The following is a 20,288-nucleotide window of genomic DNA, read 5'->3' as shown; positions in this document are numbered from 1 at the left end:
TCTAGGGGTATTTTGGTAACCTCCACTGTTTAATTAGATCGGCTTTTATTTATTTGTTTTTATTTTTGAGTTTTTATTTTGTTTGTTTGACTTGGTCAGCTAATTGTTGACTAACGGAAGTTGGAAATGTAAAAGATATCGCAAATGATCTTCAAATGTGGGGGTATCGCAAAAACGGTCTTTAAATATGGAGGGTAATTGGCCAATTTGGTGTAGTGGTATTGCTAATTCCCTCTTGAATGAACTATGACAATGTAAAAGTCATTATGAGTTACATGTTAGACCTATTTATGTGCATTACATATATATTTGAAAATTTTAGTTTGTTTTTCTATTGGTTAGATTGATGATTGATCTAAAATAGAGTAATGGTGGGGGTTAAAACTTAAAACTTCAAAGTTTATAAGATATTGGAGTATACCAAGGATTTATATATTAAACTAGCAAAGTGTTGTGAATATTGAAAAGCCAAATACGACGTTAATAAACTTCTCAAAGTGAAGGTAGTATGGCTGAGTAACCCATCGTGAAATCTCATCCTATGTTTGGATTGAATCGTTATAATAGCCTACACGTTCTTAACCCTATATATGCTCTTGAGGAAAGATGCAATTTTGCGGGTTTTACATCAGTTCAAGTCGGGGATCGGTTTGGGCATGTGTTAATTTCAATCGTGATGCGAGGCCTAATTTGGGACCCTAGGTTCGTATGGTGATTGAATGTCATACGAATAATGCAGGCTACCACTAGAATATTGGCTCATCAACTTGTTAGACTACGCCAGATTACTAATTTGCAAGGGAGCCGCGGTACGATTAGAGGCGAGCAGCTCACACTCAGTCCGGACCTTGTTACCGACTTAAACTATATGAAACTCTACCTTGGTTTCTACGTCTCTAAATGCTGGTGTTTGTGGTAGGCAATGTATGCTAGTAATCGCAATTTCTCTTGGAATGAAAGGTGCTACAAAAGCAATGGTAGCCATGAATAAAGTATGTGTTCTTGGGGGTAGTGCAAAGTGGTAGTTGAGGTTGAAATCTCAATTGAACTACATATCTCAGGTTTCTCAATTGTTTGAGTTTATCTTTATGTTGCTTATTGATCAATTTTATGTCTTGGCTTGTTTCAGCAAATGGCACCGCGAAGCAAGCAAAAGTCATTAAAGAATTTCGAAGGAGTCGTCACAAATGGACATGGATCAGAAGATCCTCCTTTCTGTCATGCACCATTTAAATGCTTCTAAGTCATGTATCATGTGGTTGTCCAAGTATTCCTTATATGAAACAGACGTTTTACATATTATAAAATGTTCCAAAACGAGTCAGTCAATTTTGGCAAATCAACGATAATGTTCAAAAGATAAAAGCTTTTATTGAGTTGTTTATATCTCGCCATAGCTTTTCTTTGAGCCACTTGGGGCTTCACAGAAATTTATGGCATTTAGTGTGTCTCTGTCATGAAGATTTGGGCATAATTTTTCGATCTTAATTGTTGTTGACAGTCCCGTAAAGCCATTCCATAGTACCAACGTAGGATTTATTGGTGTCAAGCCATCCAGAAATCTTATAGGAGTTTGGGATTTCCGAGGATACTCTGTAAATGTTGTCTTGTTATCAGGTTTTGTTAAGAAGTCATTGCATTGCTCTTTATTTATGATTCTTTTTGCAGATTGATATGCTATCAGAATCAATTGATGAAACTTTGGACAAAGATGAGTTGGAGGAAACAGAAGAGCTCACCAAACCAGGTTAGCAAATACCTAAGTCATCAGTCTTTTCAATATACTACAGTTACATTTAATAGAATACAACTATTATCTTTCTGTGGATTTGCATGTTTTGTCTGTAGGTGCTTGCTTGACGAGATTGGTGTAGATATTGCTTCACAGGTTGGTCTTTCGATTGTTGATAACGTCCCCTTGCAGAATTTGGCCATATTTTAATATTCCTAACTCATCGGTATAATTAACAGTTATCTTCAGCTCCTAAAGGTCGGATCTCATCCAAGAAAGTAGAAAATGTTGTCTTGGCAAGGTAAATTTCATCAAGCCATATATTTAACACCAATTGGGGACTGATTAACAATTGGAAAGTGCACTGCCCTAGTTGACTTAAAGTTGCATCTACTATCATGACGTTGTTATATACTCATCATATTCTTTATATTTTAATTGATTGTGGAACATGCAGGCCTGGTTCTACTGATGTTGAAGATCTTGAGAAGAGGTTGGCTTCGCTTCGTTGCATCTGAACCGTCAAGTATATCGAGTACAAGACGCCACATTTATGTAAAATAAGTAAGAAATGAAATGAGTGCATGAAGATGTGATAGCTTATTTAGCTTTCACTAGATACATATATGTTATGTTTCTCTGTAAAATTTGAAGTGAACTGGGTGCATGCCATAACCATTTATAGCAGTAGAAGTGACCTGAAGTAAACTTTTTTTACTTCGTGTGATGAATAGTAATAGAAGTAGCAACATTAATTAGAAACAAAATGAGCTAAAGTAATCACCCACAACTTATTCATGCGTAGATCACTCCTTCAACCTTCTGCGCTCTTCGGTGTAATTATGTAGGTTGTGATGTTTAATGAACAAGCTGCATTGGTCATTCAAGCTATGCCATAAGAAAATAAGAAAAATTGCATTCCCCTGATTAAATAATATATGTGACAACCGGTACTTGGAATGTCAAATTGCCAAGCTGTTCAAATATATTGGATTACTTTGAACAAAATGGAAATATGAAGCTCAAACATGCATCAATGAAATTGAACCACAATCCACGCCAATTGGGGTTGACATAGAGAACTATTACAAATCCCAGCAAGTAGACGACGTAAGCAGCTGCAAAACTTGAAAGGAAGCTGATAGGATCAATCCCAAACTTCTCTGCGAGTCCAGCTTGTCTGAGTGTCACTGAAATGACTGGACCTTTTGAGGTGTTGCATTGCTGTTGCAAAGGTGGTCCACAAAGAGACGGGTTGCCCTCGTAACTAGATACATCAAATGTGCTGAACTGCGCTTTATCTGGAACCCGACCAGATAAATTGTTGTAGGCCACAATGAAGACCTCCAAAGTGTTTATACCAATAAGCTCTGATGGAATCTGTCCACTCAATTTGTTGTGAGAAAGATCCATGCTCTCTAATTTCTTTAGATCTGACAATATTTTTGGAATTGATCCTGTTAACTGATTGTGGGACAAATTAAAAGCACGGATTTCAATTAGAGCTCCTATTTCGTGCGGTATGTCACCAGTGAATTCGTTGCATGACAAGTCCATACCAGCCATGAAATTAAGAATGTCGCCTCTGTAAAAATCAAGCCTACTTTTGTCATGAACTCGACTTCTTCTTGTTCTTGGTATTGAACAGGTGAAACAAAAGAGTCCGTGACTTCTACAAAATGACTCGGGTACGTATACTTATCTGCGCGATAATTAATTTGTCTTTGATTGTGAAATGCAGGTTCAACAGTTCCATTCTTTCCAAATGTGATGTTGCTGAAGCATGGAGGTATTGGTCCAATAAACGCGTTATGGGAAAGATCCAGTATAAGTATCTTATTCAGCTGACAAAATTCATGGGGAATTGAACCACTCAAATGATTTCCTTTCAAAAGAATAATTCTCAGATTCGAAAGTAAGGCAAGCCAAGAGGGGATGCTACCAGATAAGTTGTTATGCTTAAGGTCTAATGTCTTTAAGTTTGGGCTTTTGAGTAATGCCTCTGGCATTAATCCTGTGAGATTATTTACTTGCAAGTGCATATATTCCAAGGATGTCAAGTTCAGACAAGCAGGTATGGGGCCTGAAAGGTAGTTTTGAGAAAGGTCTAAAAACTAAATGAACTAAGTTGCAGAACTCTAATGGAATGGGACCAACAAAGGAATTAGTGTGCAGGACAAGTACCGTTAACTCTGTTAAATTACCTATCCAAGTAGGAATTTCACCCGATAAACGGTTTCGGCTTAGGTCCAACGTATCTAATAATACAGGCGGAGTAAGATTTGGGATATTTCCAGTGAATTGATTATCATTGAGACGTAGAGTCAACAACGAAATGTTAAAAAGTTTAGGTGATATTTGACCATCTAGTCTATTATTTGATAGTATCAATACTATTAACTTACTACTCATGGCCAAACTCTCTGGTATTTCTCCTGAGAAGTTATTATTCGACAAATCTAAAACCCACAAGCCATCTATGTTACCCAGTGAGCTTGGAATTCTACCTTCTAATCTATTTTTAGACAAATTTAGAATCGACAGGCTTGGAAATATGTCACTGATATTTGTTGGAAGTTTCCCTTGAATTTGATTTTTGGAGATATCAATCGCGGCTAAGTTCACCATAGGACTAGATGGAAATAGAATATCACCGTTAATTGAGTTGTTTGCTAAATTTAAATCATTTAACAGTGAATTATTTTCAAATAACCAGGTGGGGAACTTTCCATGTAAGTTGTTATGGGAGAGGTCTACTTCTCTCAAGTCATACTGGTTATGGAGAAAGTTTAGAAGGTCACTTGTTGACGTGTTAAGGTTACAGTTTGATAAACCGAGAACCTTCAATTGATTTTTATGATTAGCCAATGACATGAAAGATAGGGAACTCTGATCAAACTGGTTTCGACTAAGTGAAATGTAGTCTAAAGATGTCAGGTTAGATAGAAGAGATAAAGGATTGTTTCCACTCAGTTGATTATAAGAGAAGTCTACCATTCTAAGAGACGTCAAATTATTGAGACATGGAGGAAGGATCCCTTCAAACTTGTTCATTCTAAGATCTAGTTCCTGGAGCCTCGTCAATTCACAAAATCCTATAAAGAATATATGAGAGATTATATGAGAGAATATAAACCATGTTATCCAAAAAGAAAGTGTCATTGACTTGACGGAGATTTACCTGATATGGAGTCTTCTTTGATATTCGCTCCTAGCAAGAATAAAGCCTCCAGAGAATTCAAAGACAATATTGATGGTGGAATCCTCCCTGAGAAGTTGTTAAAACTCAAATCTAAGATCTTCAACTTGCTCAAATTTCTCAAATCTAAAAAAAAGTTATTCAAAAGGTTAGAACCAATAAAGTAGAGGTTTATCCCAAAAGACTGGATATTAGTAGAGGTTTACTTGATATGGAGTCTTCTTTGATATGGAGATTTACCTGATATGGAGTCTTTGATATTCGTTCCTCGCAAGTATAAAGCCTCCAGAGAATTCAAAGACAATATTGATGGAGGAATCCTCCCTGAGAAGTTGTTCTCACTCAAATCTAAGATCTTCAACTTGCTCAAATTTCTCAAATCTATAAAAAGTTATTCAAAGTTGAGAGTTATTAAAATCCCAAAAAGACTAGATATTTAAATCGTGAAAGTGCCATTGACTCAGTAGAGGTTTACCTGATATGGAGTCTTTGATATTCGTTTCACTCAAGGATAAACTCTCAAGAGAAGTCAAAGACAATATTGATGGAGGAATCCTCCCTGAGAAGTTGTTCCCACTCAAATCTAAGATCTTCAGCATGCTCAAATTTCTCAAATCTAAAAAAAAAAAGTGATTCAAAGTTAAGAGTTGTTGTGACTCACATTTAAGATCTTCAACTTGCTCATATTTCTCAAATCTAAAAAATTGATTCAAAAGGTTAGAACGTGCGCAATAAAGTAAAAGAATTGTCAAATATTACATACTCTAAATGAAATTTTAGTTATGGAGATTTCTGAACCATTACCGTGGAAGGGAAAGAAGTCATCTAGGTTATTACCGCTTAAATCTAGGAATTCCAAGTTGCTCAAATTTGTTAACACTGCAGCAAAATAATCAATTATAGATGCATCCCCGATTCAGAAAGCTTATTCATGTGGCAGCAAATCAATAAGAACGAGTAAAGTGTACGATCACATACCTTTGGCAAAGTCCGATAATGACCCTGCTAAATTATTATAGCTAAGAATAAGAGTCTTAAGAGATTTGAGTTCGCCCAGAAACGGAACAGTGCTCTTGTCACTGTTGTTGGAAAAGAGCACTTTTGTTGGAATTGAAGGTGCAGTATTGCTCATGTTGACGAATCGGTTAAATCTTAAATCCAAGACCTCCAGTTTTTTCAATTTGGACAATCTCTCAAGATCTACAAGTAGAGCATAGGGAAATAAAAATTTATTAGTTGGAAATGGTTGGAAGTCTAAGGGCTACCTCGTTTGTTAAGTGCTAAAATGAGGAGTCGTCAGTATCTAGTTATCTACCTTCAATTGTCCAATTAAGGGAATTGAGTGATAAGTCTAGATGTTGCAGCTCTTCAAAAGGAGTATATAAGGACACATCTAGAAATTGATTGCATTCTTCACTGTTGCAAATGTATGTATTTTTAAGAGAGAGTTGGATAACTCTACCAGTAGTATTACTACACTCAACTCTTTCCCAAAGTACAACAATCACTTGTTTTGTCATCAACCCAAGTGCAAAAGGGGGATAGGAAGATATCGATTATCTGTACGAAGACAATCCGTATGATTCCATTTGATTGAATCTTTTAATCTCAATAGAGCAACTCTTTCCTCTTCCAAACAACCCAAGCATCCATTGTAATGAAGTATTGCAAAGAAAACAAACATACAAATAGTCCAAGGCCATGAATTCATTATTGTATGAAGGGAGGAAAAAGGATTTAGCTAGCTTTTGTGCGATAAGGAAGAGGGAGGGGATCGGGGATATATATAGTTGACATCCAAAGTCACTCAAACGCAAGATGGCCTTCAATTCAATGACTAAGAGAGAACCAGCCGTGGCAAAGTCAAAACCAAGTCTTGAATGCTTTTCTCAATTGTAGTAAAGATCTCGTTTCTTCTTTATTTCATTTCTCCTTTGAACAGGTTAATTCCAATACCCATAACCGTCAATTTCACTTTTTTAGTTAAATTGGTATGGTAAACTTTAGTCTTTAGGGCTTTTAATTGGTGTAATAATAGGAAGAAGAAATGGGCTGTGTAGTTATATAGAAAGATAAAAGAGAAATTTAAATAATAATACGTCTTTCATAACATTGGAGAAAATTATAACGGTAGCATTTACTGTGGCAGATGTTGTCGACCTCTCTTTGACACGCCAAGCCATTTTAGTTGAAGTGTCCTTCTTGTCTGTTTGTCTACTATTTTCCTATTTGATTTATACTGACATGAGTAGGTCTTTGACACACATTTCAGCTATTGTTGCAACAAGCACCGGTGCATTGGAATTTGCTACTTCTAATGGTTTTGGAGATTGCTGGAACCATGTTGGACCGAAAATGTCTGGTTTACAGAGAGAAGCAAGTAGAAGAATGTCTAGCTTTAACCAGGTGCATTCTTTAAGCCACAGCATTAACTTAACTGAGATGAAGAAGCGAATGAATCAGCACTCTAACCGATAAAAATAAAATAAAAAATGAATCAGCACTCTAGGCCTTTCTCGGAATGCCTGCAAACAATCAGAGATCGTGACTTTCAACAATGGAAACGTAAGTGTTGCAGTTACCTCTTAATTAACTTCAAGAATTACTGTGAAAATGTGGACGGTGGACCCTTTAAAATTCTGACTGTAAAGCGGCATGAAGATGTGGATGATTAATTTGTGGGTATTTGGCATATTGGATATCTGTTTCAGCTACATTTCTTATATTATAACTGTTTGGATTTGTGTGTTTTGTCTGTAGGTGCTCAACGAGATTGGTGTAGATATTGCTTCACAGGTTGGTCTTTGGATTGTTGATAACGTCCCCTTGCTAGATTTAACCATGTTTTCATATTTATCAATATAAATAACACTCGACTGATCCTCACTTCTTTGACAGTTATCTTCGGCTCCTAAAGGTTGGATCTCATCCAAAAAAGTGGAAAATGTTGTCCCGGCAAGATAAGTTTCATTGAAGCCATATATTAAATGCACTGCTTTAGTTGACTTAAAGTTGTAAATCTATTATTATGATGCTATTAAGTAATGATCATATCCTTTTTTTTCATTGACTTGTGCAATATGCAGGTCTAATTCCACTGATGTTGAAGATCTTGAGAAGAGGTTGGCTTCGCTTCGTCGCATCTGAATCATCAAGGATATCGAGTGCAAGACGCTACATATACATATTATGCTTATGTAAGATAAGTACGAAATGAAGTGAGTGCATGAAGATGAGATAGCCATTTATAAACTTTCATTACATACATATGTTCTATGTTCTTTTTCTCTATAAAATTTCTAGTGAACTGGTGGGTGCATGTCATAACTTTTTATAAACGTTTTTTTTTTTTTGTGTGATGAATAGTAGTAGAAGTAGCAACATTACTTAGAAAGAAAAAACGACTAAAAAGCAATGTTATCAAACCGAACCCAGATCTCAACCCAACAAGAGGACCGGGTCAGTGGGTTAACGGTCCAACCAGTGGGTTGAAGCATATATTTTTTAGACTATAATATATATAAGCTACTCCTTTATTACACAATCAGTGTTACAACCCGAGTGGTCATTATAGTATTATACATGAGCGGAGTTAATTTCGAAGAATTGCAAAACTGGATTACTGGGTCGGTCCAGTATGCGGAGTTAATTTTTTAATTTCGAAGAATTGCAAAACTGGATTACTGGGTCGGTCCAGTATGCTTAAACCGTCTGTGTTTGCTTGGTTTAACAGAGAACCGCAGCTAGACATACTGATATACTATTTAAATGGATCAGACCCTTTTCAACTGGTCTGCCTACTTCCCATTCGTTTAAACCAAAACCGTTCGAAGCCAACCTCCACGAACCCACCAAGCCGATCCTGTTAATACAACTTTTCAAAAACCAGACCCACTTTTCAACATCGCATCAAAATGATCAAATAGGTAGGCTCATTACTTTATTTCCTTCAGCTGAACCTTTGTTGTGCTTACCACACAATGGTGAAAAGTTAAAAAGAAAAAATAAATAAATAAACAAGTCTATGATATAAGGGTTGCATCTCATGTTCAGACAATGCTCTGATCACAGTTAATATCTCGATCCTGCTTTCGGTAATGACAATATGTTAGCAGTTTTCTTTGAATATTAATTGTCACTTAAAAAAAAATAATAATAAAAAAAAAAAAAAAAAAAAAATAAATAAATAAATAAATAAAAATCTACTAAAAGATTGAAGACGATGGGTTGTTAACAACAAAAAGTTTGATCCAGTGTAACTCAGGTGCATATAAGCTATGTATCCCATTGAGAGATACTTTTGGTATTATGTGAAATACCAGTGGAACTTGAATGGAAGTGAGATAGAACTAGAGGGGAATTGTGATGTTTATAAATGTGGGGGATTTATTCAAAAATGGTGACAAAAGTGGGGTTTGGACCCCTATTAATTAAGAGGAAAAATGAAATAAGTGATAGCTACTTAGCTAGACTTGGTTTTGTTAGATGACTGGTCCGTACTCCTGACTCTTTGATATGAGATATTATTTGACTTTGAAGTCTTGTAACGTATAAGAGGTTATTACAAGTTGAGACTATTCAAACTTGACTTGGTTAAAGTGTTAAAGTGATATAAGAATTGAAAGGTGAATTATTGGATGTCACATCCTATTATGAACATCATGTCCAATTTTTCCAGGTCCTCTGCAATTGTGTCTATGTCAATCATTAGCACGACAATGGGTCATAATTAGATACCCCCTGGGTGGTTGCCCTTTGTTCCGTTTTTAAGCATCAGCGGAAGCAAATTCCTATTAAAACGTCATCTCCTATTAAAACGGGAATTTGAAATTCCTCATCTATTATAACGAGAATTCTTATCCTATTAAAACAAATTCTAACACTTCTAATTAAAGCGGGAATCATTCTCCTATTAAAATAAAATATCTTTTCCAATTGAAAAAACAGATTTTTAAAACTTCATTTAAAACAATTTGTTAAAAATTTAAAACGGGTTATCGGCTAAAACGGTAGTCAACGGGTTAGAAAAAAAAATCTAAATGTTTTCAAAAAAAACAAGCGTATATGCGGCCTACAAGTTTAGTATCTTAATATTAAAGCTTCCACAAAGGGTATTTTTCGAGCTCTATTAAAATTCCATGTCATCTCCTATTAAAACAGAAATTTCTCTTTTATTTGAAAACAGAAAATTTGCTATAGGTACAAAGCCGCAAATTTCTTAAGTTAAGAGGAAATAACAAAAAAAAATCGTTTTTCCTCCATAAAAACTGAAATTGACATCTGTCTCAAATTTCAGACTAAATTTTACAATTTTGACCTCTTTTATTAGTCCCAACTAAATAAGTAACTACCAAAAAAAAAAAAAAAACTACAAACTAAATCAGTTACCAAAAGAGTAGTGAGTTAATAAAAATAACTAAAATTCATCCGAAATCTACAAAAATCCAATTAAAAGTGAGATGAATTTCTGGGAGACCAAAACAATATGGAAAACATCAACTTCAAAAATTGAAAAAAGGTATGTTGATTACAACTAATTTCAATACAACTTTAGCAATTTAAAATGCATCTCTGATAATTTTGAATAATATGTTTAAGCTTTGTTTGATGTAATTCAAATTGTGAAATTGTGAAAGGACAAATGGTTTTTTTTTTATAAGAAAATTGTATTATTTGATTGCAATACATCTTGGAGCAATACACACGCACCATTGCCTGATGAGTGGCCTCGATTGACGCACACACCTACAGCCTACACATAGTAGATTTTCGTATTATTTATTTGTGGAAGAAATTGGCAGTTACAAATGAAAGGGTAAAAATGATAAATAAGAAGTTTTAAAAACAGTTAATACACCCAAAAAGTAACGTGTTGTTAAAATTGGAGTGGAATCAAAAGATAATATTGGTCTTTCTCTAGACAAAAAACACGCTAAAGAAAGTGTCTGGAGCCCAATTTCCTGTATTTGAAAAACGGAAATTTTTTTTTACAACGGGAATTCCTATCCTATTATAACGGGAATTATTCTCCTATTAAAACAAATTATAGCACTTCTAATTAAAGTGTAAATCCTTCTACTATTAAAACATAATCCCTCTCCCAATTGAAAAAACGGATTTTTAAAACTTAATTAAAAATAATTTGTTAAAAAATTAAAACGGGTTAGCGACTAAAACGGTAGTCCCAATTTTCTTAAAAAAATCTAAATGTTTTCAAAAAAGCCTGTGCGTATGCATGGGCCTACAAGCTAGCATATATATATACTAGCCTTGTACACGTGTTGCATTTTCTCAACATGGAGGGTCCCACCAATTGACCAAAAATACTAATTTAAGAGTGAATTTACCATTATAGCCCTATTTGTCCAACTTTCCACAAACATATTGGCCCACCAGTTTTGAAAACTGGCTTTAAAAACATTTAAAAGAATGAAACTACTATTTTACCCTTCCAAAAAACAAAAAATATTTCTAAAAAACGTTAAACTACAGTTTTGCTCTTGGGACGTACACCAAAGTTAGTGTTACTCAACCCCCTACATTTTTCTATATAGTAAAGATACGGGAGAGATAGAGCTACTCCTGAGCCACTTCATCTACGTACAAAACCATATCTCATCTTACCAGTTTAATTAAGGACTGATATTTTGTCGTAGATATGATCCCCCCACCATGAAATATATATATCAAATTTCATAATATAATGTTTTTTTTTTATGTTAGGGACCTGTGGAAGCACGGGCACCTTAAATCATTTCATTAAATAATATAATGCTTCTATTATTCCTCAACTCTATAAAACTCACTTTATTTAATTTCCTATTAGAAATAAATCTCTTACTATCAATGATTAATCTCTTACTATCAATGATTAATATGTATGGACACATGACAGTACACTATATATTAGACCCACATGCCCACATACAAAACTCTTCACATACTCTATTTTGTTAGATGACTTGTCCTGACTTGACCTGACTTGACTCTTGATATGAGATATTATTTGAGACTTTGAAGTCTTGAAACGTGACTCTTGATATGAGATATTACTTGAGACTTTGAAGTCTTGAAACGTGACTCTTGATATGAGATATTACTTGAGACTTTGAAGTCTTGAAACGTATAAGAGGTTATTAGGAATTTTGGAGTTCAGACTATTCAAACTTGACAATTGGTATCAAGAGGAAGGAAATAAGAATTGAAAGGTGAATCATTAGATGTCACATCCTACTATCAACATCACGTCCAATTTTTCCAAGTCCTGTGGAATTTGCAATTGTGTCTATATCAATCATTAGCACGACAATGAGTTATAATTAGATAGCCCACTTAGCCCGGCCCATTATAACCCCCTTTTTTTTTTGGTAATTGGCCCATTATAGACCTACTCTCCTCACCTATGTTGTATGGACACCCACACGGACACTGACGCAGACGCAGACGCGGACGCAGACACGACAACTTGACTGTAACTCAAAAAAATAGGACGCGGGAATTAAATAATATATATAATTTTATTTTATTTTAATAATTGAACATTACAATTTATAAACTAATTCATATATCATAAAATTCATAATTACTCAAAATAAACATCCACAAAATAAAACAAACATATTAATATAGTGTTTAATCAAATTTCTACTCTTAAGTCTTAACAAAACATTCCCCGTATATGATATATTCTAACCACTTGCCAACACAAACAGGAGATTCCAAATTCCCATGCTTCCGCTACTGTGGTCCTTTTACAACTTACACTTACATTCTAAGAACAGTAGGATCACAATGGAGGTAGCACAATCACCTTGCATCCCCGCTCCTTCCATTCCGGGCATTGGCGGGCAACAAAGCAAGTTCCATTTTGTATAGTTATTATTTTTGCTTTGAAGCCCTTAATTTTGTTTCCCTTTAAACTTTCATTGATCGGGGAAGCTAAAGTTGTTTAAAGCGTTCAAAGCTCAAATTTAAAAGCTGCAGCAGGAGCATGATGAATTTCGAGGAGGATGGTTATTGTTATCCTTTTCGGAGGATGGTTATATTCTAAGTTGACCCGTGTCTTAACCTGGTTTATATTGCGTCCCCAACGCAGCGTCCGACTGACGTCGTCTTGACCATGTTCACTGCGTTGGATGCGATCCGCCGACGGACACAGCTCTTTCCCACATGCATCCGTGCTTTAGAGCTCCTCACCCAAAACTAAAGAGACATATTTTACAACCCCGAAGTTATATCCACTAGTCGCCTTTTGTTCCGTTTTTTTAAGCATCAAATGAAGCAAATAATACGGTTAATGTCAAAATTGGATGTTGAATAAAAGATTAGGCCACACTAGGCCGTTGAATGTGGCAGACAAGTTTTATTCCAACTGCGGACGTGGCTCCCATAAAAAGCAAACGGTTTGTTACGTTTATACCCTTTCATTTTTTTTTCTCATTCTCTCTCGCCAATACTCTCTCCCACCTCTCTCTCTCTCTCTCTCTCTCTCTCTCTCTCTCTTTTTCTCACCAGTACTCTATCCCACCTCTCTAATCTTTGAGTTAAAAAAATAACTAAAAACAACAATTTAGTTTAATCCTCTCACTCTAACGCTTCTCTTTCGCAAATCGTCGAAAATTAATGTCATTTAAATGATATGTTGAGAATAGGAAAGTTGCTCTTGTGAGTTACGAGAATGATTATGGATGCCTCGTTATTACCGGTGACGTTATCGATCATAATCGGGTATGTTTTCGATTGATTCATTGTTCAAAGAGATGAGACTAATACCCGATGGGCAGATATTTATAGGAGTATCTTTAGCATGAGGTGTCCTATTGATATTAATGAGGGGATATTGCACACTAAATCAATGAGCAAGGTCAACCATTTATATGTGTTTGTCGTGAACTTGTTGAGGAGTTCAGGATGTTTTGATGAGGTCATGAAGTTCATCAAAAGGAGTACTCAAATAGCTAGAATGAGACAAATTTAACAGCATCACATAATGTCGTACAAGTGAGATACAATATCTTACTATGATCATATTTAATGCAATTAAACGTGTCATTTAACAACACCATATAATGTCGTACTTGTGAGATACAATGTCTTACTATGATCATATTTAGTTAAGTTAAACGTGTATTTTCAAGTTATCCAAATACGAATTATTCAATAATTAAAGCCAACTTTTGGTGAAAAAGTCATGTAGATATGTGAACATTTGATGAGTACTAGATTATTGGAAAGAGGCCTGAAACATTAGTGACAATAGGGATGAAAACCATATTAAGCGTGTATTTTCAGGTTATCCAAATACGAATTTAACAACACTAGACCTCTGGTATCATCACCCAAAGGTTTTACCGACTTTGCTAGTCGGCACCTGCAAAAAAAAAAAAAAACCACATAATGTCGTACAAGTGAGCTACAATGTCTTACTATGATCATATTTAGTTTACTTAAACATGTCATTTAATAACACCACATAATGTCGTACATGTGAGATACAATGTCTTACTATGATCATATTTAGTTAAGTTAAACGTGTATTTTCAGGTTATCCAAATACGAATGTTACAGCACTACATAATGTCGTACATATGAGATACAATGTCTTCATATATAAATGTTGTGGAAGGGTATTACGGGTATTTCATACTATCATCAAGTGGGGGCCACGTCCAGAAGTGAAATAAATCTTGTCTGCCATATTCAACGGCCTACTCTGTCCTAATCATTAAGTCAACGTCCGATTCAGGAAATTATCCCAAATAATACACCACTTTGGGAGTTGAAGTTGGGAATGGTAATGTATATATATTTTGTTAGGAATATACAACTTAATTGTACTTACTCTTTACCAATTACCAACCCATACAAACCTTTTGTCTTGTACGTGTTTGTATTTCTTAGTTAAATCCGAGCCTAGTGTAGATACACTATGTCCTTAAAACAGATTTTTCCCCTCACGGTGCTTGAAGGTTGATGGGAAACTGTCTCCCAAGATAGAACGGATTTCCTTCTATAGAAAGCTAGCATTTCAATTCTATAGAATCAGCGAACACAACATAGTATTTGACTAAGAACGGGAGAGAAGAGAAAGATGAGAACTTCGTGATGATGCGGTGTGTCTTTCTCTCCAAATTCATCCACTATTTATAGGTGAGTGGTGCCTCTTCGAAACAACACAATGACTCTTGGGAAAAAGTAAGCAACTCTTTGAAAAGTCACATGTTTTGAAAAGACACGCCATTTCGGCATAAAACACTGTTTCGAACCAGTGCCTATTTCGAAAGGTCACACCTTTTCGGCATGATGCAATCTGTTTTGAACCAATTGTGCATTTCGAAGGTCGCGACATTTTCGGCATAATGCAATCTTTGTTTGAACCCGATTGCACCCTTCTAAAAAGGTTTTCTCACTTTACGTATTGTTTCTTTTCAGAAACCCATTTCATATCAATATGGGATAACTTGGGAGACAAATTACTCATTCATATCTCAAATGGATTTGAGCAAATCATTTTTCTAACAATCCCCCACATGAATGAAAATTTGGCTTCTTCTATCATAAACATCGGATTTTTGTTCTTTTACAAATGAAAAGATACGCATCAGGTCAAGTAGCATGGGAGGCCTTGAACTTGCCTTAGTGAAAGACGATCGGATTTAATTTGACGATCATTAGACTTCAATAATGTCCTTGAACATTCGTACCGTTTGTATAAACCTAGACAATCATCTTCCACGCAATACCTTCCGAATATTGTTGGTTCTCACGTTTATGTTCATTTTGGCCTTGAACACTTTGGTTTCGGATAGTGCTTTTGAGACATTTGCCTTTAAAATTCTCATAGAAGCCCCCTTCGCACTAACATAGGTGATTTCTATAAAGAGTATCATGCAATACTCCACTTGGATAACATAACTTTCCAAGATATAGTAAATCATTAAAAGCTTGACTTATCTTGGTTCATGCACGGATATGCTTTGTCTTATGTAAGAATGGGTTAGAATATAATATTACTCTCGGTCTAACCGAGTCACAAACATAATTCGGTTGGCCCGTTGAACCTAGATCTTGGGATCTCCAAATAACTAGGTTGGTTTTTCCATTATGATGACTCTTGGTTGATTATCTCAAAGGCTTTAAGCCCATTCCCTTGATAATCTTTCTACTTGCTCTCTTGTTAAACCTTTTGTAAGTGGATCTGCAATGTTATCTTTTGACCTTACATAGTCGATTGAGATAACTCCATTTGAGAGCAATTGTCTAGCGGTGTTATGTCTACGGCGTATGTGTCAAGACTTCCCGTTATACATGCTACTACATGCTCTACCAATAGCAGATTGGTCGCGTCACGGTGTATACCTGCTGGTACGAGTTTAGCCCAGTTTGGAATATCCTCTAAGAAATTTGAAGCCACTCGCTTATTCTCCGGCCTTGTCAATGCTATGAATTACGATTCCATAATGGACTTAGCTATGCCGCGTTTGTTTTGAGGATTTCCAAGAAGCGTTTTTTGCACCTCAAGTTTAAAGACATATCCACTTGTGGACTTTGAGTCTTTAGTGTCGGATATCAATTAGCATCGCAGCACCTTTCCGGACGGCAATTTTGGATATCTTGTATAGTGCAAACCAAAATTCTGAGTATACTTTAAGTATCCCAAAACTCTCAATATGGCAGTCCAATGATCTCTGCTAGGATTACTCGTATATTGACTTAGCTTGCTCACAGAGTATGCTAAGTCAGGCCTTGTATAGTTCATGACATACATTAAACTACAAAGTATACGAGAGTATTCTAGTTGAGATATGCTATCTCCAGTATTTTTGGCTAAATGAAGATTTACGTCAACTGGTGACCTTTTTGGTGTGATGTTATATTTCTTGAACTTGTCAAGAATCGTCTCAATGTAATGAGATTGTGATTGAACAAGTCCATCCTCCATCCTAGAGATCTTAATTCCTAGGATAACATCAGCGACACCTAAATCTTTCATGTCAAACTTACTAGACAACATTTGTTTGGTAAATTTTATGACACATCCCAAACAATGACACGTCCCTTTTGAGTGCTTTTGACATAGACACACTTGTCACACTCATTTATTTTGAAACCGTTTGACAACATTGCATTGTCAAATTTCTCATGTCATTGCTTAGGTGCTTGCTTTAATCCATATAAAGATTTAACAAGCTTGCAAACTTTCCTTTCTTGTCCAGAGCAATAAACCGCCCGAGGGTTGTTCCATGTATATTTCTTCATCTAATTCACCATTCAAGAATGCCGTCTTTATATCCATTTGATGTATCTCAAATCCATGTATTGATGCTATTGCTATTAGCATCCTTATGGAAGTTATTCTTGTAATTGGAGAGTAAGTGTCAAAATAATCCAATCATTCCTTTTGTCTAAAACCTTTGACCACAACTCTAGCTTTATACTTGTTGATTGATTCATTAGTCTTAAATTTCTTTGTGAGTATCCACTTATATCCCAAAGTCTTGGAACCTGGTGGTAAATCCACCAATTCCCATGTATGATTTTGCATTATGGATTCAATCTCGCTATTTATTGCTTCTTTCCAATAAGTAGCTTCTGGAGATGACATTGCCTCCTTGAACGTTTGAGGATTATTTTTCAACAAGTATGTTAGAAAATCAGGTCCAAAAGACGTTGGCGTCCTTGACCTTTTTGCTACGCGTCTAGGTTCCTCCTCAATTTAAGCTTTGTGTAGGATGGTTACTAGTTGTAGCATCTAAAGTTCTCTTTGTTGAACTTGACTCTATACACATGTTATACGGAAACATCTTTTCAAAGAATGAAGCATTCCTTGACTCTATAATTGTATTAACATGTATATCTTGAATCTCTGATTTATAAACTAGAAAACGATATGCACTACTATTGTTTGCATATCCAATGAATACACAATCAATAGTCTTGGGTCCTATCGTCACCTTTTTAGGTTTAGGGACTTCCACTTTAGCAAGACACCCCCATACTTTTAAGAATTCATAGAAAGTCTAATGACCTTTCCACAATTCGTATGGTGTTTTAAACGTCTTCTTGTTAGGAATCTTGTTGAGAATGTAATTGGTGCTTCCTCTTTCCCCTTAGCACTTGATCCTTCCACAACATTGGCCTTTTCCACCATGGGATCCTTGCCCCTTCTTCTCGGATAGGCGGTTATCTTCCTCATCCTTAGATGGACAATCAATTCTTCAAGATTCATATATTTGCGTTTATGCTTAAGATAGTTCTTAAATTCCTTCTAAGATGGTGATAATTTCTCAATCATAGCAGCCACTTGGAAAGATTCTCCTAGGGTCATTCCTTCAGCAATGACATCATGGAGGATTACTTGAAGTTCTTAGACTTAGCTTATGACGGTCTTACTATCCGTCATTTTGAAATCAAGAAATTTGCCAACTATGAATTTCTTCATGCCAGCATCTTCACTCTTGTATTTCTTGTCCAACGAATCCTAAAGTTCCTTAGCAGTCTTGAACATACTATACACATTATATAATGAGTCAACCAACCCACTAAGGACATAATTTCTACACAAAAAATCAGCATGAAACCAAGCATCCTTGACCAAAACTTTCTCCTTGTCGGTTTCATCAGGGCTTACATTAGGAGCCTTATCCCACAAAAACCTTGCCAAGTTAAGGGTGGTCAGATAGAAGAGCATCTTCATTTGCTAAGCTTTGAAATCAGTTCCATTGAACTTTTCGGGCTTCTCATGAGGAAGGAAAGAAGCGGAACAAGAATAACAGGTGTAATCGGTGGTGTTGCCATATTCTGAAATACAACCACACTTTGTTATTCCTTTAAATCAAAAAAGAAAAGAAAACAGAAACAAATTCTGTTCGGAAAAGAAAAGAAGAAAAATCTGTCTTAAGTTGTTAGGAATATACAACTTAATTGTACTTACTCTTTACCATTACCAACCTATACAAACCTTTTGTCTTATGCGTGTTTGTATTTCTTAGTTAAATCCGAGCTTAGTGTAGATACACTATGTCCTTAAGACAAATTTCCCCCCTCCACGGTGCTTGAAGGTTGATGGGAAACTGCCTCCCAAGATAGAACGATTTCCTTCTATGAAAGCTAGCACTTCAATTCTATAGAATCGCCGAACACAACATAGTATTTGACTAAAAGGGAGAAGAGAAAGATTATAATTCTCGTGTGATGCGGTGTGTCTTTCTCTCCAAATTCATCCACTATTTATAGGTGAGTGGTGCCTTTTTCAAACAACACGGTGAAATTGGGAAAAAAGTAAGCAACTCTTTGAAAAGTCACATGTTTGAAAAGACACACCATTTCGCATAAAACATCATTTCAACCCGCCTATCTATTTCGAAAGATCACACCTTTTCGACATGATGCACTGTTTCAAACCAGTGCACATTTCGAAAGGTCGCACATTTTCGGCATAATGCACTGTTTCGAACCAGTGCACCCTTTCGAAAAAGTTTTTCTCACTTTACGTATTGTTTCTTTTCAGAAACCCATTTTATATCAATATGGGATAACTTGGGAGACAAATTACTCATTCATATCTCAAATAGATTTGAGCAAATCATTTTTCTAACATATTTTTTTTTATCAAATTCCATAATATAATGCTTCTATTATTCCTCAACTATATGACATCAAGTAATATTGTTAGTATAATTTTGTGGACGGCTATAACTATGCATGTATTATTAGACCAACTTTTGTTACTAGTGCCACACTGTCACTTAGAGAGATTTTAGTTTAACATTGTATAACTCCGGCTAAGACATGTAATTCGAGCGTTAACATTTGTGATAGTCCTGGCTCGGATATGTAATTGGAAAGTTTTGGCATTAAATGTTGAAGAAAATACAATTGCACTCGTTGATGATTTAGTATTTTAAACAAAAGAAATGAAAAAAAGAATACGAAGATGACATAAACATAAAAACTTGAATATTCAAACTATATTGTATACAATTTGCGAAAGTTGTGAAATAGATTAAATTTGATTTAAGTGTTTGGATTGCCTTTAATAATGAAATTATTAGAGGAATCAATTAAATTCGATTGCAATAAATAATTGATAAATTTTCCGTGGCGAGCGAACTCTTGAAAATCGGTTTTAAAGCCCCCTAAAATCCACTTCGTTGGTGTAATGCAAAAAAAAAAAAAAAAAAAAAAAACCTTTACCCTTTACAGAATCCTCCCTCCACATTTTCTCTCTTGAGGTTTGTCTCCAAAATGTTCGCTAATATACACTTCATTTTTGTCTGTTTGTATACCTCCTCCCTCATTTTTTTCTCTTTTTCACCATATCCAGCCTCTTCTCTTCTCTCTCTCTCTCTTCTTCTC

The 20,288-nt window shown here is 35.4% G+C and overlaps 2 protein-coding genes and 1 pseudogene across 2 annotated transcripts; 2 read left to right on the top strand and 1 right to left on the bottom strand.

The window, feature by feature from the left end:
• The first annotated feature begins 733 nt into the window (after positions 1 to 733).
• Positions 734 to 8,198, top strand: LOC147473946 (vacuolar protein sorting-associated protein 2 homolog 2-like; annotated as a pseudogene).
• LOC147473947 (cuscuta receptor 1-like) lies at positions 2,629 to 6,684 on the bottom strand. Its single transcript, XM_086586821.1, is given in 9 exon segments — positions 2,629 to 3,385; positions 3,388 to 3,847; positions 3,849 to 4,827; positions 4,914 to 5,057; positions 5,172 to 5,312; positions 5,407 to 5,547; positions 5,736 to 5,810; positions 5,910 to 6,131; positions 6,247 to 6,684. Coding segments are annotated over 9 exon segments (3,027 nt in total). The 5' UTR covers positions 6,452 to 6,684; the 3' UTR covers positions 2,629 to 2,725.
• Positions 6,715 to 8,198, top strand: LOC147473945 (uncharacterized). Its single transcript, XM_086586820.1, has 5 exons — positions 6,715 to 6,829; positions 7,204 to 7,337; positions 7,433 to 7,496; positions 7,692 to 7,727; positions 7,830 to 8,198. The coding sequence occupies exons 1-5, from the start codon at positions 6,812 to 6,814 to the stop codon at positions 7,893 to 7,895; spliced, it is 318 nt and encodes a 105-aa protein (XP_086442946.1). The 5' UTR covers positions 6,715 to 6,811; the 3' UTR covers positions 7,896 to 8,198.
• Positions 8,199 to 20,288: the final 12,090 nt, after the last annotated feature.

The sequence above is a fragment of the Coptis chinensis genome, unplaced genomic scaffold (assembly GCF_015680905.1).
Source record: "Coptis chinensis isolate HL-2020 unplaced genomic scaffold, ASM1568090v1 utg157_pilon_pilon, whole genome shotgun sequence".
Classification (NCBI taxonomy): domain Eukaryota; kingdom Viridiplantae; phylum Streptophyta; class Magnoliopsida; order Ranunculales; family Ranunculaceae; genus Coptis; species Coptis chinensis.
This window is presented reverse-complemented; position numbering and strand designations above follow the sequence as displayed.

What these genes read in the sequence shown, in the direction of transcription:
- LOC147473945 (XM_086586820.1), top strand. An exon ending in GAATGTCTAGCTTTAACCAG is followed by an intron (nt 7,338 to 7,432) that starts GTGCATTCTTTA and finishes AAAATGAATCAG; the next exon opens with CACTCTAGGCCTTTCTCGGA. An exon ending in GTGTAGATATTGCTTCACAG is followed by an intron (nt 7,728 to 7,829) that starts GTTGGTCTTTGG and finishes CTTCTTTGACAG; the next exon opens with TTATCTTCGGCTCCTAAAGG.